The sequence below is a fragment of the Typopeltis vanoorti genome, chromosome 20 (assembly GCF_054136105.1).
Source record: "Typopeltis vanoorti isolate ZY-2024b chromosome 20, IOZ_Tvanoo_1.0, whole genome shotgun sequence".
Classification (NCBI taxonomy): Eukaryota; Metazoa; Arthropoda; class Arachnida; order Uropygi; family Thelyphonidae; genus Typopeltis; species Typopeltis vanoorti.
This window is the reverse complement of record NC_143568.1, coordinates 81363947-81390669: the sequence shown is the minus strand read 5'-3', so window position 1 is coordinate 81390669 and position 26723 is coordinate 81363947. Positions and strand designations below refer to the sequence as shown.

The following is a 26723-nucleotide window of genomic DNA, read 5'->3' as shown; positions in this document are numbered from 1 at the left end:
AAGGAACAATCTGGATTGTCTTATGATGAAAGTAGTCCCTTTTTTCTGCTTTAGTGGCAAAACTAATTTGAAAGTGGATATTGTTATTGAACTGTAGAAAGTTTGTGAGGGGAATGTACTCCCAGCTAAAATATCCTGATTTAAGATGGTGCTTAAAATAGTTATTAAATTCTAGGAGGAAAATTTTGGAAGGGAGCTGTAGTGTATACCATCTGATGGAGCATTTGTAAAGAGGGATTATACATTGAATCTCGCCAAGCAGTTGTTTTTAATCGCATGTAAATATTTAACTTTTGTTAATCATTTACATGCGATAATTATTTTTATTCCAGCCCCATATTTGTTGCATTCACTCATGTCAGGTTTTTTCCTAGAAAATTTTGCCATGGATGAATGTAACAGAAATGCATTCTGCAAAGATTATAAAAAGGTTTCAGAATATAAATTCAGACTGTCAAAAATAACTTTGACGGAAATCTGTAGAGATATAAATTTTGAAAATTGGAATTTACTGTATAAAGTTTTATATATAAGCATGTGCTGCAACACACTGCTTATTTCTTTTGATGAAGCAACCCTGAATGATTCTAGGTATCAGGTCAGCCAAGATAGAAATTTTGGCCCTTGAATACACTACTAGTTAGTTAACGTAGAAGATAATACAGTACAACTGCTCCATTTAAAAATAACTCCACATATTTCTCTCTGGCTCCTGTCATATATTCTTAACCTCTTGTCTGTCTTCAGAGATTATAGACATAACTTTTTTAAACTTTATATGTTATTCAAATGGAACAAAGTAAAATTGTTTAATAGAACTAAAAATTTCAGCCAACTTTCATAGTTATCTTCACTGTAAGCTGTTTGGGTTACAGTTTTTTTTGTCAGATGATCTTATTAGATACCTTAATTTGTAAATCCCTCCCCCATCTCTACATATTTAATTACTTTATTCATTTGGCCTCTATGAATTAAACTTCCTTTCTCCTTTAACATGCATATTATTGATGTAACATTTCTTTTAAATTTTATTATTTTCTCCTGGATTGCATCTCTAACATTTTGTGCTGCAAATAGCCACAAACCCTGGCTGAAAATTTTCCCTTTATTAACCAGTTAAATTTGAGTACTTTGTTCCATTCCAATAACTTATAACGTATGTGCACATTCCTTATACACTGTTGCATTGGTAAGTAGATACTTGATTAAATAGAACTGGGTATGAATCAGGTCAGTGAATATATTTGCATAAATTACAATATTGTTTTCTGTTGCAAACTTATAATAACAGATTAAAATGAAATAAAGTACTGTAAGTGAACCAGGACACTCTGAAAGTTAAAACTGTTAAACAAGTTGAGAGGAAGCTGAAAGAGGTGTGGGATGGGGTGGAGAATGATTCATGGCACTATCTAACATGTTGCAAGCTGTTGGGGCATATGTAGTTGAATTTTCCAAGATATATATAGAGTCTTTGTTTCTATTCTACATACCATTTCTCCTCTCTAGTTTAAACATAGCTTCCTTGAGCTGAGCTTGTAAAAGAAAAATAATATGAGCATGATGCTACTATGAGCCAACTTAAAATTTCCCTTCAAAAAGTGGAGTGGAGTACATTTCCCTAAAAATAATTCAGAAATTTGTGCTCGTTTGATCTCATTTGTGGCTGAAAACCAATAAGTTAATAAATCTTAAGTGTTGAAATGGAATCAGAATCAAGGGAAGGTTATATAAAATCTATTGTTTTCATTTCAGAGATCACTCTATTAAAAAACAGTCATCGTTACATAGTAAATCAAGATCTCGTTCACATTCAAAATCTCCCAAAAGTCGATCCAGTAAATCAAAGAAGGATTCAAAGTCCGATAAAAGAAAGAGTAAAGAAAAGTCACCTAAGAAAGATAAGTCTCCTAAAAAAGAGGAAAAAAAAGAATCCAAGAAAAAAGAAATTAAAGAAGAAAAGGAAACTGATGTGCTGAGTGGCCCAGAAATTAGCACTCCTGATGGTGGTGAGAGAAATGTTTCAGAATTTCAGCCAGTAGAAATAAAAGAGGAAAAGAATCCTGATATATGGTATGCAATGTTTTTGTTTGAAACTTTTTTTGACTATTTTTTGTGAGATCACATGCATCAAAATAAGACATTTCTGAAATATCTGTTCGATTAATGTTGTTCTATTTTTTTTTAGTCTTCCTGATAACATTGACATAAAAATTGAAGTAAAGGTTGAATCTGCAGAAAAGGAACAAGAAAAGGATAAATCCAAATCTAAGTCTCCTGAGAAGCCCAAAAAACGAGCACGATCAATAACCAGGTACGTTACAAATTGTATCTAAATTCTACTTCAGGAGATATATGTTATTTCTACTAATGAGAAATATATCTTCTTGCCTGTGCAGAGATTTAAAGTTGGTCACATTCTTAACTAATTTTTTACTATTCAGCAAATAATGATTCTTTTGTAGTATTTAATGATATTCAAGCATTCTGATTTCATTTAAGTAATTTTGTTCTATGCAAGTAATCCCAATCAGTTTCTGGCATAGGCTTTCTGTGGTGAGCAGGATACTGTGATATCAAACACAGTTCACCTTAATATTTTTTTTTTTTTTAATCTAAACTGGTATATTATTTGCTACATCTATAACATGTTCAGTTTTTATCTTGTACATTTATATCTTGGTCTTTTGGTTTTTCTTTGCCTTTTTGGCTAAGTTTTCACATTCCATTCCATTTACAATATCATACCACATTAGCAGAACCTTTTAATGGAAGGATCTTGGTTCGATTCCTATCATAATACAGGAGGATTATTTATGAGGAGGCCACTCTCATCTGGACGTAATATGGTTTTTCATCCTGCTTAACATACATACAAACTGCCTAGAGAACATACCAACTGACAGTAATTTACTTCATTTAGTTACATTGTTATTATTTTAACCAACCAACCAAGTGTATACATACTTACAATATCATACCACATTAGCAGAGCTTGCTAATGGAAGGACCTTGGTTCGATTTTATGAGGATTAGTTATGAGTAGGCTAGTCTCATCTGGAAGTAACATGGTTTTTCATCCTGCACATATATACCAACTGACAGAAATTTACTTCATTTAGTTGCTTTGTTATTAATTTAACCAATCAACCAAGTGTGCACATACTTACATTAACAAATTATCATGTTCCTGCAACATTATTAACATGGCATTAGCATTAATAGCATCTTGTTTATTTCCATAATTTTCCATATTAATTGAATTAACAGAATTTTAAAAAAATAAAGAAGAAAGCCCAAATATTTTAGCTGATAAGAATAAATATAAATATCCTCAAAAAAAATCAATTTATCAGCTAGTTGATAGACCCTTTTCACATTTCACAAGCTGACTAAATTAGAAACCAGTTGTTTATTAATAATGAAGTTCACTTTCACCCTATAAAGAAGAGTTATTTAAAATATTAAGGTAGACAAAATTTTCAGCATCAATTTTTCTGTTTCATTTGACATATTTCTTCATGGAATTGTTCTTGATAGGATGATTTTGTTAAAAAGGTATATAGACCATTCCCTGTAAGCTATCAATGCGAACTTATATTTCTGAAAGGTACTTAAAAAGAAAATTCCTAGAAAAAATAACTATGCCTGGTTTTCATAGGTGTGGTAAAGAGATATTGTTTTTAAAGATAAGCAATTGGACATTTCTTTATCATCTTCTAGTTACTGAAGGTTCCTTCCCCTCTTCAAAGATCTCTAATATCTTTTGGATGAATCACTTTTTTATATGTTTTCTAAGGTTATAAACATAGATCCATTTGATAAAATTCTAATTATGGAATGTTATATATATAGTATTAAAAGTAAAGTGGTCTGTATAGAATGGTTAAGCCTATAAGAAGGCATGTTTTTAAGTGGCATTAAGTAAATGCTTTATTGCAAGCATGGTTTGTTTTGTTTGCATTTTTTGATGCAGCATACTACTAATCACATTGTAAAGTTAATTCTGGAAGTTTTGATTATACATTCATATTCTCCCTTAAGTGTCTTTTACTCCTTTTATGTTGAAAAATGCATTTTTTTTTTCTCTTTAACATCACTGTGTGAATTTTTTTTATTCTGACTGAGTCTTGAACTTTCCAGATTAATTTCAATAATGGAACAGATATTGTTATCCAAGTGGTAAGATATTACTTTTACCTGAAATGGTCCTCTTATTTAAATGTATCACTTAGGCTCAGAATTATAAACTTTTTTATTCCTGTGATAATGGTGATTTAAGAGTTTGAAAAGTGATCTTCTGAAGAGTTGGTCTGAGGAAAGGGGGGGTGCTCAAATACAGAGGCCTTTCCATGAAATGAATTAGATTTTTTTTTTTTTTTTTCAGTTATTCTAGTCCTCTTGGGGGCCAGAGATATTTTAGATAATTGATATTTATCTAAAGCAGCATACATGTGTACAATAATTAATATTGTGTAAATGCAATAACTGTTAAGAAAAAAATGAACAGGTTTTTTGTCTAAATGATGTGGATATTTTGGTAATTTGATGTGTAATGCAAGCTTGGGGAGAAAATTGAATTTATCCTTAATACTGTGCTATGAGTCTTCAATCAGAATAACTAGTTGGCATTTTAATCTGCTTGTGATTTGGTCCATTTTCACAGAAATGTACTAATTACATGAGATTTAGTAAATCATTTCCTCATTTAAGGAACTAATTGGAATTCCAGAATTATATAGGATATGCATTTCTGAGGAATTCATTGAAGCAATTTCTGACCTACTTTGAAATGTGTTATGCTTAAAAAAATGAGCAAATTATTAATCTCTGTGTATACCTTAATTCCAAGTACTTTCCAGAAACAGATAAAAATGTTTATAATGTTAGTTAAAACACTGGTATTAATTGCTTAATACCAGGGTGTTTAAACTAACATACAAATATTGATAATTAACTGAGATGGATGGATGAATGAATAGCTTTCAGAAGACTTATGTTTTTATGTGCTGCAAGCAGTGTTCCAGTAATCAGGATTCTACTGTAATGATTTGCCACTTATTATAATCTGTCTAGTTTTATTATATAATAAATACAGCAGTTTATATCTTCTTATACTTAAAAACAGAATAGAGAAGTCTCCCAGAAGTGAGTCTGCATTTCATTTTTTTTTCTCTTATGATATGCAATTATTTATATGGATTGTGACATGCTATTAATTTCTTATCCATAAAAATATGTAAAAACTTGACTTATTAAACTGTTTTTAACTGTTTTCCTTGTTTTAGGTTAAAGATTTGTTGTGTAATAATAACATTAGCCAGTGAATAATAAGAACACAAAGACATTAAATGTTTTTCTTTTTTTCTTTTCTTTTTTTTACTATATTCAAGTTCTAAATGATTGATGAATATTTGTGCCCTGTGCAGCCTGGGTGTTTTAACTATTAGCACTCTTTTCTCCTTGAAATCCATACCCGACAACAGTACAAAAGATTTCCAGTGTGTGTTTTGATTGCAGAATTTTTATATAATGGTAATGAACATTCTTCTTTTATGCTTAATTCATGTGTATTTTTTTGTGCTATTTCATTTTTTTTTTTTTTTTTACATTCTTGTGCTTAATGTCTCAATATAAGCTTCCCAGATTAAATGAACTCATTCATCTGCTAACTTTTGCAGATTAATTTATAATAACTTGAAAAGCATAATTGCAATGTTTCATTATCCTTTTTATATGACTGCTCCTTCAGGATTGAAATATACACAAAAAAACTTGTTACTACTACTGTAAGTATATAAATCCCAAAATAGCAGGTGCATGAGATTGGTAAGTCATCTCTATCACTTATGAACATCAAAACACCTTGGTCTTTTGTGATATTGACTGGTAAAGCTGAAATCAGTGTTTGTGTCTAAATTAAGTATTAGAGATCAGGATCATTATAATCGGTGGTGGTTTGTGGCTTGAAATATTGGGGATGCTGCAGCTTTCGAAATATACATACACACTGTAAGTACAATCTATATGTGTTTGGAAAAAAATATCAAAATTATGGTTAAAAAAATTTAAAAATTAGACATGAAAAAATATTGTTTATTATCGATAAAATTATACAGTTTGGTATAATTCAGAATTACCTTTTTTGAATAAATAAAATAAAAAAATAATAAAAATAAAATATATTCTTCTTGTTTTGTTTCATTAAAAAGTATTGTTTATTATCGATAAAATTATATGGTTTAGTATAATTCAAAATTACTTAAAAATAAAATCCATTATCAATGTTCTAAAATAAAAACTATAACAAATGTTACATCTTTAATTGTAATGTCCAAATATTTAAAGAGACTGAGTAAACACGATAAGCACTACGAACACTCTATTACTGGCGCAAACTGCATATAAACAACAGTGGAACTGCACAACAGACAGTGCTGCATTACGCTAATAGCTCGCCTCTCACTATGCTTGCGCACGTAGCAATATGGCACTGTGGTAAACACAGTGCTGCTAGTGTCCTTCACCCTCCTAAGTGCTACAAGATGGAATTTGATTATTTTTTATACGAAATAAGAGAATTGTATAGGATTGTTGATGTTAAAAGTTAAATATTACAAGCAAATATAAATAAATTAATGAATATATTTATGTATCGAGAAAAATTGGGGGTGCTGCAGTTCCGCAGTGCCTATGCACGAGCTGCCCTGATTATAATGCTGTTTTGTTATTTGGTTTTTGGTATCAAATCACAATCAAGTGTGTGTACTTAAAGTCATTATCTTTTTCTGTGAGGTTCCACTTTACTCTTTGCTTTTTCTTTTTTATTTTCATTGATTCCCCTGTTATTCTGATTCAAAGTTTATCTTATAAATGAAAGTTTTGCTAGATTGGAATAAATTCCTTAGTTTCTTCCCAAAATGATGTGGGCACATCTATGTCTAGTGTACAGCACAATCTTCATAAAACTTCTGTTGTTGTTTTTTTTTTCCCAAGTCTTAATGAATACATCTCATATGTATAGCACTATATGATATATATTCATTCCTTCTAGTGTTTGTTCTATAGTTTCTAGCTTTCTTTAGTGAGTCTTTATCTCCTATGGTAATGTTTTAATCTTATAATCTCTGTTTTCTATGTTGCATTGGGATAACTTGTGGATTCCTCTTCATGAATGTGATTTCCTTTTCTGGATATATAAAGAAAGTATAGTGTCCTTCACCCTCCTAAGTGCTACAAGATGGAATTTGATTATTTTTTATACGAAATAAGAGAATTGTATAGGATTGTTGATGTTAAAAGTTAAATATTACAAGCAAATATAAATAAATTAATGAATATATTTATGTATCGAGAAAAATTGGGGGTGCTGCAGTTCCGCAGTGCCTATGCACGAGCTGCCCTGATTATAATGCTGTTTTGTTATTTGGTTTTTGGTATCAAATCACAATCAAGTGTGTGTACTTAAAGTCATTATCTTTTTCTGTGAGGTTCCACTTTACTCTTTGCTTTTTCTTTTTTATTTTCATTGATTCCCCTGTTATTCTGATTCAAAGTTTATCTTATAAATGAAAGTTTTGCTAGATTGGAATAAATTCCTTAGTTTCTTCCCAAAATGATGTGGGCACATCTATGTCTAGTGTACAGCACAATCTTCATAAAACTTCTGTTGTTGTTTTTTTTTTCCCAAGTCTTAATGAATACATCTCATATGTATAGCACTATATGATATATATTCATTCCTTCTAGTGTTTGTTCTATAGTTTCTAGCTTTCTTTAGTGAGTCTTTATCTCCTATGGTAATGTTTTAATCTTATAATCTCTGTTTTCTATGTTGCATTGGGATAACTTGTAGATTCCTCTTCATGAATGTGATTTCCTTTTCTGGATATATAAAGAAAGTATAGTGTCCTTCACCCTCCTAAGTGCTACAAGATGGAATTTGATTATTTTTTATACGAAATAAGAGAATTGTATAGGATTGTTGATGTTAAAAGTTAAATATTACAAGCAAATATAAATAAATTAATGAATATATTTATGTATCGAGAAAAATTGGGGGTGCTGCAGTTCCGCAGTGCCTATGCACGAGCTGCCCTGATTATAATGCTGTTTTGTTATTTGGTTTTTGGTATCAAATCACAATCAAGTGTGTGTACTTAAAGTCATTATCTTTTTCTGTGAGGTTCCACTTTACTCTTTGCTTTTTCTTTTTTATTTTCATTGATTCCCCTGTTATTCTGATTCAAAGTTTATCTTATAAATGAAAGTTTTGCTAGATTGGAATAAATTCCTTAGTTTCTTCCCAAAATGATGTGGGCACATCTATGTCTAGTGTACAGCACAATCTTCATAAAACTTCTGTTGTTGTTTTTTTTTCCCCAAGTCTTAATGAATACATCTCATATGTATAGCACTATATGATATATATTCATTCCTTCTAGTGTTTGTTCTATAGTTTCTAGCTTTCTTTAGTGAGTCTTTATCTCCTATGGTAATGTTTTAATCTTATAATCTCTGTTTTCTATGTTGCATTGGGATAACTTGTAGATTCCTCTTCATGAATGTGATTTCCTTTTCTGGATATATAAAGAAAGTATATATTATTATTTACTTCAGCTCTAATGTAAATTAAAATTCTTTATTTATTATCAAGGTATTAAAAGGAATTGGTCAAGAACTTGTATGCTGTGTTGCTTGAACACTGACAATAAGTTTTCCTTAATAGGTGCATGTTTTGGATTTAGGTGTCAAATCAGTTCAGATTGTCTTTTTTAGAATATGCCAGATGCATATTTGCAAAGGTGTTTGATAAGGGCATAGCTTAACTTATAACAGACTTGGTTATAGCTACTCCCTTTTTTTGGGGGGGGAGCAGAAGCTCCCCCCCCCAAAAAAAAATTAGGGGAGCAATATTTAAATAAGTTCATTGTGAAAATTCATCCTGAATAAGTTGTAAAAGTTTGTCAGTTAGCATGTTTGTAAATGTGCTGCAATCTCACCTCCAAAATTGTATCACCATGTATCTCTATAGGTACACTTTTCATTTTTTCCACAGAATGTACTGAGGTCTTGGTAAATAAGTCTGCCAGTTACTAATAACTCACAAATGGCCTCTGGGTATTTGTGTTACATATTTACAAAATAAGCTAAGGAGTTGATTCTGTTCATTTGATTCTTAAAAGCATGTTCAGTTTGTGGACCTTATGAAAATGGTTATGGGATTCTCAGAGTTAAGTCTGTTTTTCAGGCAGAGTATTTATGCTGATATGCAGCATCAGTGTTTTAACACCCACCTTTTTTTTTTTTTGTAAAAATACTTGCACACATTATTAATGGAATGGATTCCTTAGTTTTGTGTTGGTTTGCATGTGTACTTACTTCTAACAAATTACAGCTGATTCTCATTATGGTAAACTTGTAGGGACTACATGACAGTTTGTTAGAATGGATAGTTTGCTGTTTTGCTATGATATATTGCTATAATGCTATGATAAAAGTAATGAATTTCGTTTATCATAGCATTATACCTATGCAATACCTGTGGAGCTTTGGTTGAGACATTTCAATAACTTGCTTTATATGTAGCATTCAGAATCATCATGAACATTATGTGAGATTGTAATATCCTTGTAGTTTCAGAAGTTTGCCAACCTGGTTGGCTGAATGATTAGCATATCAGCTCTCTAACCAACAGATGTTGGATTCAAATCCCACCTTGGGCTTGGATGCTTATGATTATATTTAGGTGGGAGATGAACTTCATCACTTGTTGAGAGACCATTGCTCCATTAATTGGAAGCCTGAAGTGGCTTGAAAAAGTTCCATCTATGGTCTCTAGAATAGAATTTTTGGACTCCATAAAAAATGTGTGTGTGTGTAAAAGCCAGCCAGGTTGGCCGAGTGGTTAGCCCGTTCTCTATCCAAGAGGCTGGGGGGTTCGAATCCTGCCTAGGCATGGATGTTTGTGACTGGCTTCCACCTTCATACATTCTTTTATCCAAGTATAAATGCACTCTCCCAAGATGGACTGGGTCACCATGGGAGAAGTAGACTACCGCAATGGGAGAGCCCTTCACCCTGTAGTGGGTGGAAAACAGGCTGATCGTTATTATTATTATTCCTGATACCTCCAAGGAGTCCGAAGACTCATCGCAGGAGGACGCCTACAACTGTCTCAACCACTACACCGAACCTCTACTACGAATCATCTCCATCAACGGCATCTATCGCCCACCTCCACCACAACTAGTATTTTTTGTCTGTAAATTGCGTGTGTTCTGAAGGGCCGATTTGTCTGTATGCAGGATGAAAAACCCAAGTTTCCAGGAAAAAAAAATCTTGCTACCTATGTATGAGATCGGCTAACTCACCTTCAATTGATATCGTCCAGATAAATATTCCTCCCGTCGCGACGAGAATCGAACTTACGCCTATTCTAATCGAAGGGCACAATGTACCGTCGTTCTTCCAATTGTGCTACGAAGACGCTTAATCATCATCATCATATATATATATATATATATATATATAAAGGTGACTAAAATTTGTGACAGTGGTATAAACTTACATGGCACATAAATAGAATATATATAATGTTAGTAAGGAGTTATTTCTTATATATGTAAGAAATAACTTCTTAGCCCACTCACAGTACAAATGTACTTATAAGTTTACAAAACAACAACAACAGCAGAAAAAAGAAACAAAAAAGAACTGTCTTGGACAGGAGTCGCATGTAATAGCATTGGTATTATCACAAATTTAGTCACCTTTGTGGCTAAAATACGTGACAGTTGTATGAACTTACATGTCACATGAATAGACTGTGGTGTAGTTGAATCCTTATCTAAAGCATCTTATTCTATTTTCACTGATGTGCAGGTAGAAAATTAACTTGAGTCCTGTTTCTGATGTTTTTCCCATAACTATTGAATTTGTAGGCTTGTGTAGCTTAGGTGAAGTGGCGCCTGCATCCTCTGTACTTGGTCGCTCGAAGTTTGACTTAAGTTCAAGTCTAGTCGCCGACTGGAGGAACTTTTTCTAAGCCTTTCTTCGACCGGTTCCCGAGTTAGTCGATCTCTAGCATGGGCAAGCGGGTTTTTCATCTCGATTATCACTCGAGAAAATCGACCGTAGTACCCACATTATTTCAGACAGTGACATATCATGTTAGGGTTAGGTACCAAGAGATGGCAACACTTGTTTGCCAGCCTCTTCATCGGTGACTGCTATAATTAGTGATAGACATGGGCCAGCTATCTCTGATTGGCTACTGGTGGAGATTGAACTGCCCACTCAGTCTCGAAAAGCTAGATAGGGTATAAAGGTCTCGCCTATTCCCTATAAGGGGGGGGGGATAAAAGGCATTAGCTGATACTGTTGAATTTGTTTTTTTGATGCCTTTTGTGACTGGTTGCTATGACTATTGTACACTGAGCTAACCTTAAACATAACAGAAAAATTAAACATGAGTATTTTCCCCATATGCAGAACATGTACAAAATGCAGTTGTGCATGAGTTACACAGTCAGCTCTCACTATAGCAAACATAGTATAGCCAACTACAAAAAAAGAGCCTTAACCAAAAGGCACAGTACTGTTCTTGGTAAAATTCGCTGTATAATATTATCCAATATAACAAACTTTCTGTTGTCCTTGTGGGATTTATGTATGAGACTTGACTGTAATTAGTTTTGCCCTTGCTCATAAAACAATAATTTGATTCTCTAGACCATTGTTTGGAGACCCCTAATGTATAAGTGTCATGTTTGCCTAGAAATTATGAGTGAAAAGATAATGAAATGTTGAAATTTTGCCTTTTTAGCTTACAAAAAAATGAATGTTAAATTAATCTGCATAATGTAAGAATGATTATTTTTTGATAAATGTATCAGCTTCAGTAATACTTAATGTATGTAAGTTAGTTTAGATGTGGGACATGTTGAGGTAATAGCTGTTGAAATCATTTTTCTGTACATAGTATTCTCTTAAAATAGTTACTTTGCAGATGAGGAAGCAGTGTGGCTTAATGTGTTTTCATATTTTATTGTAATCTCTTAAGACATAATTATTTAAATTAATAATAAAAAATTAATAATAAATGTCAGTCATCCTCAGGATAATTATGACATTTTTTCACCAAAAATGTAAATTAATTTAACTTGCATTGACTTTGTTCTGTCTCCCATGAAGAAACTTGAGCAAGCTGTCTTAAAACATATCATATATAACAATGTTGTTCAACCTTTTTTACTACACGAGCTACTTTTCTATAAAAAGTTATTCGGCGATCTACTCTCTTATATAGATCACGTTCCCCCAACTTGATATCTGATTATGCACAAATAATCTATCCCAATGGCTTTAACAGGCCTTTAAGGCCCACAACTTTCCAAGCATGCTTGGATTTCGTAACCGAAATACGAGGATAGAATGGTCACTCCTATGCCTCAAGGTATTCTTGGCTGTATCCCTGTGTGTTCATGCACAAATAAACAACTAAAAAAAAAATACACAACTAAAAACTTGATTTGTGTATTTAAAAATTTACTTATCACTTTTAATTATTTTAATACAACAAAAAACAAACAAATATATTGGAATAAAATATTTATTTCTCTATTTTGGAAAACCAGAGTTAGTTAATCAATCTGTTGTTAGAAAAAACAACAGATTGATTACAAACTCACAAGTTACAGGAAATGCTGGTTGATTAAAAAAAAAAAAAAAAAAAAAGTTAATGTGAAATTTGGCATTGTTTGGAGGTCGCAATATTTTCATAGTCAAATTGATATGAAGAAATGGCCAATCACAGACAATCGTCCAAATGATCATTTGTAATTTGGTTTCTTAATTGATTTTTTACGACGGTAATGTTTGAAAAAGTGGATTCTGACACGTATGTCGATCCGAAACACGACAGAATTTTTTGCGCACTATCAGTTAATATTGGGAATTTTTTATGTGCATATTTCCAAATGACTTCATTGTTTATTGATTTTAAATGTAAACTATTCTGAACGTTTATTATCTCAAGTTCTACTTCAGCTTGGTTTATATCAAACAGCCCACTAATTTTATTTGAAATTTCTGTGATGTTCAAGTTTTCTTGAAATGGATTATTGATAAAAGATACAATCATTTCAGTTTTATTAAAATCTTTAAATCTTGAATTTATTTCTTCCTCAACTAATTCTATTTCACAAATAAATTCTTTTAAATCATAGCGAAGCATTTCTTGATTTTGTTCAAAAAAATTTAATAAATATGGGAGATGTCTAAATTCGCAGTCATTTATATTTTTCTTTAATAAAAGTAAGTATTGTTGGAAAGTTTTTATTGAACTTAACATGTCAATTAAATTTTTATCTCTACCTTGTAACTCTAAATTTAAATTGCTTGATTTCGTACAGAAATCTACTAAAAATGATAAGTGTAACAATCATCTTTTATCACTCAATTGTGGATAAATATCTCCTTTTTCATGAAGAAAATTTTTTATATCGTTAATTACAAGAAATCTTTCTAAAAATTGACTTCTGCTGAGCCAGCGAACATTATTGCATAACAGAAGTTCCCTATCATCATCTGCCTGTAATTTAAATAACCGCCATTGCAGGGCTTTTCCTCGAACAGAATTTACAATTTTAAATGTAATATCCAAAACATCTTTTGTGTTTAATCTTTTACTACACAGTACTTGTTGGTGAATAATACAGTGGTATGTTAAAAAATCTGGATATTTGTTATTGTTTTTACATAATGAAATGAAGCCTGATTTATTACCTATCATTGCAGGAGCACCATCAGTAGTAATAGACACAAGTTTAAAAAGCGGAAGTTTGTGTTGTTTCACAAATTCATCAAATGCCGAAAAAATGTCTTCTCACCTAGTCCTTCCCAATAATGGTATAATTTTCAAAAGTTCTTCTTTACTTGAATAATCTTGAAATAGCATGCAAATAAATACCATTAACTGAGCAATATCAGAAGTCGTTTGATTCATCAAATTGTAATGAAAACGCAAAACACTGGTGAATGTCTGACATTAGCCTGGCCTGGAAACTTTTCTCCGGCAATTTGAAACCTTGTCTGTGGCCTAGAAGTAGTCTCTCTCTAGCGATGTCTCAAACCGAGAAGCTCCTTTCTGGAAGCAGGAAACTCCTCTCTCAAGCAACGTGGATCCGGGCAGTCTTTCTGGCGGTGACTCTGGACCGGGCGGCCTCCTCTCTGATGGCAATTCTGGAACCGGGACCCCTTCTGCTTGCTTGAGTCCCTTTTTATTAGGCCTCCTCTGAGACCTCGCATGAAGTTTGGCAAAAAACTTCATGCGAGGTCTCTCCTCCCCCCCCCCCCCCCCCCCCCAAAGAATTGGTATGAGTCTTTCATCTTAAGTTTCGAGTTCGGCATTCCTTTTGTTCTCCTCTGCTTTCTTTTGATTGTAAGTTGTCGGCCATCGGAAAGTTGTTTGAACTCTTTCTGACTGACTTCGGAGATGTTTACACTTAGAGCCTGCAAGCCTTTCTCATACACACAAGTTTCAATAACAGTCTTTCTAACGCTGCCATGTACAGCTTCGGTGACAAAAACATTGCCTTTGTTTTTAACACTCTAACATATTCTTATTAAAGCAGTATATACAGTTAGCTTTAAAAGAGTTATTTACAAAAACATCTAATACAAACTATACCAAGACAAACAAAGTTTATTTTTTTACAATATTCACATGGGACTTAACCTAAGTAAAAAATCTATGTAATGTGCTTTGGAATATTTAATATTTAAGCTACAATCGAGTTTTTACACTTTGCTTATAATCGTATTCACTCGGCTTGCTGTTTGACTTCCACTGATCCAAATTAATTCATTTACCCGGACTTTTAAGAAAATTACTGATTTGACAATTTTAACGAAAAATAAATAAACAATAGCAATACACTTAAAGCGAATTAAAAATAATACAAAATAAAATATTATGTTTTCAGTTTTAATTAAATTTGTAAGGAAGGAGGAATACACAAGAGATCGACCAAAAATCGCTTCGCGATCGATGAGTTGAGCACCCCTGATATATAAGATATGTGAACTCCTTATAAAGCTGATTAGCTCCTCCTCCCCCTCCCCCCCCCAATGTAAAAAAAAAAGAAGTACACTTTTGAAATACTATTGCTGGTTTAAGAGAATGTTAAAAATGAGGTACTTCCAAATTTTACAGATAATGGCCATTTATGCAGAATATTGATTTTAATGTATGCACATTTTAGTGAGTTGTTTGAACTTCAGTGGTTGCAAGCCACAATGCATGGTTCTCAGAAACAGCATATCCCTTTATCCTTAAATAAGTACTATAATTTTTTTTAAAAAATGCTCTAAAAGGTTTCATATTGCTTATGTTAAATTTGGTTCCTTGATAAGAATGATTATGGCGCATTGCTTGCAAAGAAGTGATTGAGCAACTGACAGAGAATTTTGTACATTAATATGATTTCAAACTAAAGTTGAAGATTTCGTTGCAAACTGGATGTGAGTAGCTGTTGCATCTAAAAAGATGGGTTGGTGTTCTTAGTCATAAACATTTGTATATTGATGCCAAACAAAATTTTGCACTTAACGATGTTTGATCATATATCCATACAATTTATACTCTCTGAAAATGAAGCACTATCCTCATTTCCTGATATTAAATTTGGAGATGTCAGTCAGTTCTTTGCTTAATGTGGATGAATTATGACATATTCCTAAATAAATCCACTGCAACTCTGCAGGATTCTTCAGTTCTAAATTAAGTAACTGCTGCAATAAATTTGCATGAAAATGGGCATTAAAAAGATAAAACTGAAAATAGGCAAGCACACAAAAAACCAGTTGTATTCTCAGCAGTAAATTACAGAAAAAAGTAAAATACTTCTGCTTTTGGTACAGATGCAAATTAAGTTATGGAAGTAGATGAAAGATAAGTAATGTTCATATAAATTTATTTTTATGCTTCCCACCATACCAACATTCAGGTATATAAGCAGCTCTAAGGTGGTATGGTTACTTAAACAGCCTGTGATGGAAGCAGTATTAAAAAAAATGGGGGGGGGGGATTGATGCAAGAATGCAGGAGAAAAGGCCAAGATCTAGTTGGATTGATGCAGTCAACAATACATTAAGTGGTCAAAATGTATAACCTGATAATATTGCAGATCTGACAAATAGCAGTTCCTTTGAAAGAAAATTGATCTAAGCTAATTGTATTGAACTAATTAGTTCTTCCCTGTACACCCGTTGAGGGTAAATACTAGAAAATTATAATTTTGTTAATGAATAAAAGTAATGTTTAAATATATATCAATAAAATAAGGTTATAATATTACTTATGGAACATGTAGTTGATTTGCTAAAATTTTATTATCTAATCTTTGAGTAGATTATTTTTTGCAACTATGTGAACAAAAAGAAGAGGATTGTTTTAAAAATGCAGAAATTGTATTAATTTAAGGACAAGCACTAATTTGTATAAGCTTGCATTCACACAACCAGAATTTGAATTTGTCACATATGTCAGTGATTATATTGTGTTCATATTGCAATCTTAATGATTTTTAAGCTTACTAAATGCTATGACTTCTTCATGAATTGACATTCCCATCTCATTTTCCAGATATTCCCTTCTTATCCCCTTTCCCAAAGTACACCATTTAAGAATATTAGTCAGATAAAAAATATAAGGAAATAGCAATTCACCTCTGCAAACACTGATTGTATTTGTATAAAGATACAACATGTTACATCTCTTGCTTTTCCTCTTGGTGCTGACATTGAATGCCTTTAATGAATATTAATTAATGCATACAGCAATGAACATGTTTTAAAAATACAGGTGTCTTTTTAAATACAAGAAGCTGTTTGAGCTTGAGAGCAGAAGCAGACTTACAAATATTCACACCTTATATGTGACCTGAAATTACATGCATATGCTACACAAGAAATGGTATTTACCAACTTGAGGTGCCATGATCAATGTTTGGTGTAGTATAAAATAAAAAAGAAATTTATATTCTTGTGAAGAAGATTTCACTCTTATTTAAAAAAAAAATTAATTTGGTGGTACAAACTATTGCTTTTAAATATTATTTATGATATATATTAAAAATTACATTTTTAATTTAATATAAATCCATTTGCTAGGCCCTTTATATATCAAAAAAGCTGTTTTTTGTAACAAGCATTAGAACTTTCCAATGGTGCATATATATCCCAGTTTTACTTACAAGAATTTTAGAAATCTTTGTAATTTCTTATACAGTGAACAAAGAGATGCAATCCAGGAAGCATGAACCTTCATTGCAACCATCGCTGAACATATATGAATTTATATTATGCCAGGAAAAAAACAATAAAATTTATAATTGTCAAAAAAGAAAGATATGAATAACTCAATTAAAATGTACCAATTTTTTTGTAGATCTCCAAGCAAACGTCGGTCTAAGTCACCAAGTACTATTAGATCACCCAAAAGGAAAATTTCACGGTCTCCATCTCCACCTCGAAAACGATCAAGATCCCCTGTACGGCGTAGGATGTCACGATCTCGATCACGCTCGTATGTTCGAAGGCGAAGATCTCGAACTCCAAAAAGATCACGAACACCAAGAAGGCGATCACGGTCACCACGTAGATCAAGATCACCTGCACGTAGAAGACGATCTCGATCTCGGCGAAGTTCGTGGACTCGTAGGCGTTCTCGCACACCGCGAAGGAGATCACGTAGTCCAAAAAGACGTTCTCGGTCACGATCGAGAACTCCTAAACGAGAGTCATCTTCCAAGTAAGGTTTTACGCCAGAATGATTTCTTTGTTTCTTGCTCTAGCAGTATTTTTTGGGCCTTTTTTTTTTTAAGAAGGTGGGCAGAAAAATGTTTTTATATGGTTAAGAGAATTCGTAGTTATACTTAAGTAGGCTTAAATTTATATTTCTGAATTACAGAAGGTTAATATTAATGAACAGTTTCTTATAGTCACATATATATAATATATATCCCCACTTTTTTAATTATTATTTTCTAACTCAAATGTTAACCAGTCTTAGACATAAATAAGATTATTTATTTATGAATGATTGTAAACCTGTAGCACATTAGTGCTTTGGTAAGCTGAATAATTTGGTCAGATAATGCAGAATTCCTGCTCTAACAAACATGAAACTTTTTAATGCTACCTCAGACCTTCAGTAAACAAGGTAATGCAGTGAAAATCATCTATCACATAAAAAAACCTTCATGAACACTGTGAATATTCACAATACACATCCTTGGCCAACCACTAACATAACACCAAAAATATTTTTTTCTTTGGCTGTCATTTGTATGGGGGAGTGGGGAGGAATAGCCAACCTGTTAGTTCTCATGAGCATTGATATTTTAAATAAACAGTTGTTTTATGTGATATTTGCTTTGTTATCTACTTCTCTGCTTTATTGATTTTTCTAAAGTGATTTTATGTTTTACAGTAAAGTTAATAACTTTAATTATTAAAGTTATTAACTAATAACTTTAGCTAATAAAAGCTAATAAGCTTTTTTTATTTATATACATACCACTAAATTGAGTCGCCAATTAATTAGATTTATTTTTCACTTGGTTAGCTATAATAAATTTAGTTTAATCCTTTATCCATCCAAGTGTGAGCAAACAAAGTTTGCGCCTGAAAATATCTTCAGGACTGGGGTAAGGTATTACAACACCGGGCAACTCATAGCAAAGGTGGACCAAGCTAACATCACTCCTAGTGCAAAGGACATTATCACAACCCTGCACAGACAAGAGGCTGGTTCTCCCTTCATAGGATTCATAGGAGACATGTTCAGAAGTCTCTTAACCCCCCCCCCCCCCAATAAGTACATGCCCTTGCTTTGTAACCATCTGATATTGCCAGGCATGAACGACACCATGAAAAAATAGAGTAATACTGTGGATTAGAAAAGAATCTTTAGCAAAAAAAATTAACTCACTAAAAATATCAAAAACGAAATTTAAAAAAAGGTGTAAACACAAAAATCCATAATAATAAAAAATAAAATAAAAAAAACTTTTTTTATATCCACTTCACTTAATGCCATATTTGTGGATACAGCTTTTACTTACACTGCATACTAAAAATACAAATGCATCGCCCACTTAACACGAATCTAAACCTCATATGTCATTCTGCAAAAATGACATTATTTATCTACAAAGCTTTGTTTTCTATGGTCTGATCACCATAGAAATGAAAAAGTGAATATAATGAAATAAATTTCATTATATTCACTGTTAACAGTGAATATAATGAAATTTAATGAGCTGTGTAGAGCTCAAACTGGCTTCCCTGCTTCCATTCCATTAATCAAGCTGGAAGAAGTGTTAAAATATTTGCTTCAAGTTATAATTAAAATAAATTATCCATCTGTGCACCAGAATATTGGATTCTTACCATTTGCCAGTGGTTGGCCAAAAGGTTAATGTACTCAGTCTCCAACCAGCAGGCTGCAGGTTTGAATCCTGCCATAATCATGAAAGTTTGTGTGATACCACCACCTTGTTTATTAGAGGCCTGAAGTAGCTTGAAAAAATTCCATGTTTGGTCTGTAGAGCATAGTTTCCAGATATGTAAAAAATATTTTTTAAAAATAACTATTTTAAAAGATAAGGGAGAAAAATCCTTACACAATCCACAATGTGTATAGATTCCTAACCTTTCATGGGTGAAAATTACTTTTAAAAAAGTGAATCGACAATAAAAAGACAAACTAAAATATGCAGCAACACAGATATCGGCTACTTTCTCAATGGTGACATAACAAAGTAAAATATTTCAGCTATTTAAGCACCATTTACTTACTAACTCAGAGTTGAGTTAAATAGTTAAAATATTTTCTAAAGGAATAGGAACCAGGATGGAACATTTTGTGAAGTTTGTGTATCTTCTGCAATTATCAATAAACTGCTTTATTTAGGCACATTATTTACTTATGGATCTGAAAGTTGAATTAGAAAAAATACGTATTGATGATTTCAAATGATACTTCACAAAATCTTCCATCATTCCATCTGGTGGTTCCTATTGATTTTATCTTCAGGAATGAAAGTTGGGAAGAGAATGAAGTGTATGGATGACATCCATGGTAGAACTAGAATAAAACCCATTAGAAATGAACTTTTGACAAAGTTAATTGAGTGGTACAGTATGGTCATTCAAACAGAATGGGAATAGAAAGCTCAGTATAGTGAGATAGCAGACACCGTTACTATAGTGAGTACATGCTCACCGTAGCAAACCCATGGGGTCCAGAGAAATAGTTTTATAGTGCAATGTTCACTATAGTGAATTTAGGGATGGGGGAACTGACAACACACACTCCATTCCCAGATAGCACAAAGGAATTGTACAAGAGAACACACAAAGGATTGACAGGAACCATACATACAGCACACCAAAACAATGACATGAATATGACAGTTGCAAACACAAATGGGGTAATGGGGTAAATAAGAAATAAAATGAAAACATGCACATTTTAAGTGGCTTTGCTTTTGAAACACTTAAATAAATGCCACTTGTGCATATATTTAGTTCATGGATAACTAATATGTGCAGTCTGTAATCATTAAAATTGTAACTGAAATCTTTAACAGTCAGTCAGCTTTATAATTAGTCACCTCAAATTGGGAAGGGGACACCACAACTAGTGCTGTTAGTCAGCCTTGGACATTGGCACAGCTGGTGTAAACAAATCAGCTTCCTAATTGGACTGAGACCTAATGATGGGTGTTAGGATTCTGACTTGTTCACAACAGTTGTGCCAGTCACTTTCTCCCTTCTCTAATGCTGATTAATACCAGCGACTTCATCACTTGTTTCCCCATTTTGATAGCCGCTAGAGGGCTACATGGTGTGTAGTGTTTTCAGAGAGCTCCCGAAAGCTAAGTATTATTTTGAGTGAAAATTGGAATATTGGTTTAAATCTTAACGTAGTATTGTTTAATTTTGGTAGCTTGTTGTGTCTGTTTGATTTTGGTGTGAATTCTGTTTTATTTAACTTAGCATTTTAAAGATATGTTTCATAGAGTAGCACATGGGGCCAATGCAACAAAAAATAATGGTGTCCAAAAATACGACACTGTTGTTCAAAAACTTTAATGTGTGGGATGTATGCTTTCCTGAAAGAGGCTGGAGTTCGGATGGAAAATGATAGTGGTGGGAGACTGTGCAGAAAGTGTAATGAGAGTGAGGAATTGAAGTATGTGTCAGGTCATGAGATTGTTGTGGTAGAAGAAAGCCAGAATGTGAGTGAAAATAGTGGCTTGATAGGGAATTGCGATGTTGTACAAGATGGCAATGAGAGCGGTGATCAAAGAGAGAGTGAAAGCAATTATACAGAGAGAGAAAATGGTTTAAATGATGAAAAAAATTAGGAATTATTTGTAAGGAGTGAGATCGCACGGTTACGCAGAGTAATACACAGTGCGAAGCGGCAGTTGGAGCACCTGCAAAACTCTTTCCAGAGTACCTCGGCTAACGAAAACAAGCAAGTGTTTGAAAGGAAAAATAAGTGTAAGAGTGGGAGAGTTTCAGAAATGAAGGAAAGAGTGTTGTACGGTGACTCGTTATTAAGAGGTGTGATAGATGAGAGTTTAACTAAATCGTACTAACCGGGTGCGAAATTTAAGGATGTAAGTGAGAGTATTAGAGCGCAAAAACAGAGGGTGAAAGAATTGATAGTTGTGGCGGGTACGAATGAATTGAAAAGAGATAAATTTTTTATGAGAGAGGACTTGAAAGTATTGTTAAAGGTAGCGAAAGAAAAGAGTGACAGTTAGGATGGTGAGTGTGTTGCCGCGGTACGACATAGAAGAGTTTAGAAGGAGGGCCATAAACGCAAATGACTCTATCTGCAGGTTATGCAGGCGGTGTGGTGTGGAATTTGTGGACGTGTGGAATGAGTTTGATGGGCAAAAGGATTTATACAAGATGGATGGCCTGCATTTGAATGGATTTAGTGTGCGAGACCGGAAAAAGTGTTGCTGAATGAAGTGAAAATGGATGTGCAGAACCAGGGAAACTAGAACTACCAAGGAGGGGGGGGGGGATTTGCAGACATCAGTGAGACAGTTGAGTGTAAGAATGTATATAGTGTACCCAAGCTATAATATAATGTACCAGTACTAAAGACAAATAATCGTAATGGGTTAGTTAGAATAACGCATAAAGATAGGGATGGGACAAAGGGACCTCTGCATTTCATGTATACTAATGCCAGGAGTATAAGGAACAAGAAGGAAGAATTTTTGGCCTTCGTTGGCTCTTCCTGGCCACAGGTTATTGGCATTAGTGAAACATGGCTGACGGAAGAGGATATAGTTAGTGGGATAGAATGTATAGGTTATAGTGTGTTTAGGAGGGACAGAGAGAATAAAATGGGGCTGATGAACTGCAGCCAAGGAGAATTGAAGTTGTATTGTAGGATAGTGAAAAGAGCTCATTTGAGGCTATTTGGTGTGAGATTGTGACTAGCAGAACAAAATATACAGTTGGGTGCTGCTATAGACCAGGTGATAGAATAGATGGTGGAATAGTATGCATAAACAAATTGATGAAATGAGTGGAAGGAGGGTAATTATTATGGGGGATTTCAACTATGGTAACATTGATTGGAAGGAGGAAAGGACACATGTGAGGAAGGAAAAGGATTTTATTCAATTATTAAGGGATAACTATCTGAGAGAGCATGTAATAGAAAATACTAGGGGTTTGAGAGTGCTTGACCTGGTAATAGCATCTGAGCATTTGACTGTAACGAATATGACCATGTTGAAACCTATTGGTGAGAGCGAACATAAGGTCTTGACCTGGGAGGTGGCTAAAGGTGTGGAATTTTCGATTAAGACAGGGTATATGTGGAATTACCATTCTGGCAAGTATGACAAGCTTAGGGGATTGCTTGATTCAGTGCCATGGCATGTAAAACTGCAAGGGCTGGATGTCGATAGAGCATGGGAAGTGGTCAAGGAGCATTTACAGGAGGTTATGGCTGATTGTATACCTAGGGTCGGAATAGTAAAATAAGTAGGGGTTAAATGGATGAATAACACCATTAAGCTTGAGCTGCAAAAAAATAAACAACTGTGGAGGGAATTTAAAGAGAAAGGTGACCTGCAGGCACACGAACGGTATAAAGCGCAGGCCAGAAGGGTAACGAGTGTAGTAAGAAAAGCAAAAGTGGATTATGAAAGGAAACTAGCTATGCAAGCTAAAGAGAATCCCAAACAGTTCTTTCATTTGCAAGCAAGAAAAAAAATTACACGACAAAATGATTTTAAGGAATGACGATGGTAAGGGGGTCACTGAATCAGTCGATATAGAGGAGTTACTGAGCGCGCACTTTGCAAAAGTATATCATCCAGGTGGTGACATTGAAAGAATGAAGGAACCATTAGTTTATATGGGAATTGTGATGAATGAAATGGAGGTGAATAGTCTATTACAGAACCTTAATGTGAATACATCTGTGGGATTGGATGATATACCGGCACGGGTCTTACTTGAAGTGGCTAAAGAATTATCAGTGCCCTTGACCATGTTGTTTAATGAGTCTCGGGTCTGGTTTAGTCCCAAAGGTGTGGAAAGAGGAGGAAATAGTTCCACTGCATAAAGGAGGATCCAAGACTACTGTTGCAAATTATCGACCGATCAGCATATCAGGAGTCGTTGTCAAGGTCTTGGAGAAAGTAGTCGAGGGAAAAATACAAGAATGGATTGATGAAAATTAGATACTGTATACTGGGGACAGCATACCTTTGTGAAGGGTAGATCATGCTCAAGTTTTATAACACGGTGATGGCTGAACTGGATAAGGGTAATGGGTTTACAGTGATACTGCTGGATCTGGCTAAGGCCTTTGACAGGATACCACATGGAAGTCTAATCCGTAAACTGCAACATATGGGAATGGATATAGGGTTGGTGAGATGGATAGGTGGGTGGTTGATGGAGAGATATCAGAGAGTAGTTTATTCAGGAGTAGAATCCAAAAGACGGCCTGTGACTAGTGGTGTGCCGCAGGGTTCTGTTCTTGGACCACTGCTGTTTAATTTGTTCATTAACGAGTTCATTTGTTCGCTGATGATGCAAAGTTGGGTAGGGCAATAGTGAATGCAGAGGATGTCAAAATCTTGCAGGATGATTTGGATAGATTGGAGTTCTGGGCTAAGGAGATTGGATGTCAATTTAATGTGACAAAATGTAAAGTTATGCATTTTGGGGTGAAAAGATTAGCAGCAGTATACCACATTGGTGGAACTGTACTCCAGGAGATTGATGAGGCCAGGGACTTGGGAGTGTTGGTGGATAGGGAGATGAAGTTTAGGGGACACATTGCAAAAGTGGCTAAATCAGCTCATCAAATCACTTGTTTGCTGAAAAATACTTTGACGAGCAGAGACAAGCAAGTTATTGTTCCTCTGTACCGAGCCTTGATAAGACCTCATCTCGACTACTGTGCACAGATTTGGTCACCTCGGTTTCTTCTTGATGGGGAGGAGGTGGAGAGGATCCAGAGGCGAGTGACCAAGATGATAGCAGGTCTATGGAATGAACCAACCTTATGACAACAGGTTGAAGATTTGTGGGTTGCAGAAATTGGTTGATAGGCAGAAAAGGGGAGATATGATTGAGACATTCAAATTGCTGAAGGGTTTCTGTAAGAATAATTCAGAGGATATTTTTGAGATCAGGACTGGTGGGAGAACTAGGGGACATCTATGGAAGCTGGGCAAGGGTGTTAGAGCTGGGTTCTTTACTTTTAGAGTGGTAAATGAGTGGAATAAGCTGCCAGAGTCTGTTGTGGGTGCTATGACAGTGAATGAGTTATTGTTATTATTATTATTTATTATTATTATTTCCGGCGACTCCAGGAGTCCTTAGACTCATCGAGGGAGGCCCTAAACATCATGTCCACACAACTATGCAATTACATTCTCACAGTATCTATCATACCTTGTCTTGAACTCGTTCACCGTCATAGCACCCACAACAGACTCTGGCAGCTTATTCCACTCATTTACCACTCTAAAAGTAAAGAACCCAGCTCTAACACCCCTGCTAACCACACTCTTGCCCAGCTTCCATAGGTGTCCCCTAGTTCTCCCACCACCAGTCCTGATCTCAAAAATATCCTCTGAATTAATCCTATAGAATCCCTTTAGCAATTTGAATGTCTCAATCATATCTCCCCTCCTCTGCCTATCAACTAGTTTCTGCAACCCACAAATCTTCAACCTGTTCTCATATGGTTCATTCCATAGACCTGTTATCATCTTAGTCACCCGCCTCTGGATCCTCTCCACCTCCTCCCCATCAAGAAGGAACCGAGGTGACCAAATCTGGGCACAGTAGTCGAGATGAGGTCTTATCAAGGCTCGGTACAGAGGTACAATAACTTGCTTGTGTCTGCTTGTCAACGTATTCTTCAGCAACCAAGTGAGTTGATGAGCTGATTTAGCTACTTTTGCAATGTGTCTCCTAAATTTCATCTCCCTATCCACCAACACTCCCAAGTCCCTGGCCTCATCAATCTCTTGGAGTACAGTTCCACCAGTGTGGTATACTGCTGCTAATCTTTTCACCCCAAAATGCATAACCTTACATTTTGTCACATTAAATTGACATCCATTCTCTTTAGCCCAGAACTCCAAGCTATCTAAGTCATCCTGCAAGACTTTGACATCTTCTGCATTCACTATTGATCTACCCAACTTTGCATCATCAGCGAACAAATGAATTGTTCCACTTAGATCCTTCCCTATATCGTTAATGAACAGAATAAACAGCAGTCGTCCAAGAACAGAACCCTGCGGCACACCACTAGTCACAGGCCGTCTTTTGGACTCTACTCCTGAATAAACTACTCTTTGATATCTCTCCATCAACCAACCACCTATCCACCTCACCAACCCTATATCCATTCCCATATGTTGTAGTTTACGGATTAGTATTCCATGTGGTGTCCTGTCAAACGCCTTTGCCAGGTCCAGCAGTATCACTGTAAACCCATTTCCCTTATCCAGTTCAGCCGTCACCTTGTTATAAAACTTGAGCAAGTTACTGAAGCATGATCTACCCTTCACAAAGCCATGCTGTCCCCTGTACAGTATCTCGTTTTCATTAATCCATTCCTGTATTTTTCCCTTGACTACTTTCTCTAAGACCTTGACAACGACTCCTGATATGCTGATCGGTCGGTAATTTGCAACCGTAGTCTTGGATCCTCCTTTATGCAGTGAAACTATTTTCCCCTCTTTCCACACCTTCGGGACTAAGCCAGACCTGAGATTCAGATTAAACAACATGGTCAAGGGCACTGATAATTCTTTAGCTGCTTCACGCAAGACCCGTGCCGGTATACCATTCAATCCCACAGATGTGTTCACATTAAGGTTCTGTAATAGACTATTCACCTCCACTTCATTCATCACTATTCCCATATAAACTAATGGTTCCTTCATTTTTTCAATGTCACCACCTGGATGATATGCTTTTGCAAAGTGCTCGCTCAGTAACTCCACTATATCGACTGATTCAGTGACCTCCTTACCATTGTCATTCCTTAAAATCATTTTACTGTGTACAGTTTTTTTCTTGCTTGCAGCATATTGAAAGAACTGTTTTGAATTCTCTTTTGCTTGCAAAGCTAGTTTCCT

At 34.4% G+C, this 26723-nt stretch overlaps 1 protein-coding gene across 3 annotated transcripts in view; it reads left to right on the top strand.

Moving 5' to 3' along the window:
• LOC150095597 (uncharacterized) overlaps positions 1 to 26723 on the top strand; it is a 215988-nt gene that overhangs the window by 179778 nt on the left and 9487 nt on the right. For all 3 annotated transcript variants that reach the window (XM_090410058.1, XM_090410056.1, XM_090410057.1), the window contains exons 10-12: positions 1756 to 2073; positions 2189 to 2314; positions 17453 to 17815. In XM_090410058.1, coding sequence (XP_090266184.1) covers positions 1756 to 2073; positions 2189 to 2314; positions 17453 to 17815 — 807 coding nt within the window. The remainder of the gene's footprint in view (positions 1 to 1755; positions 2074 to 2188; positions 2315 to 17452; positions 17816 to 26723) is intronic.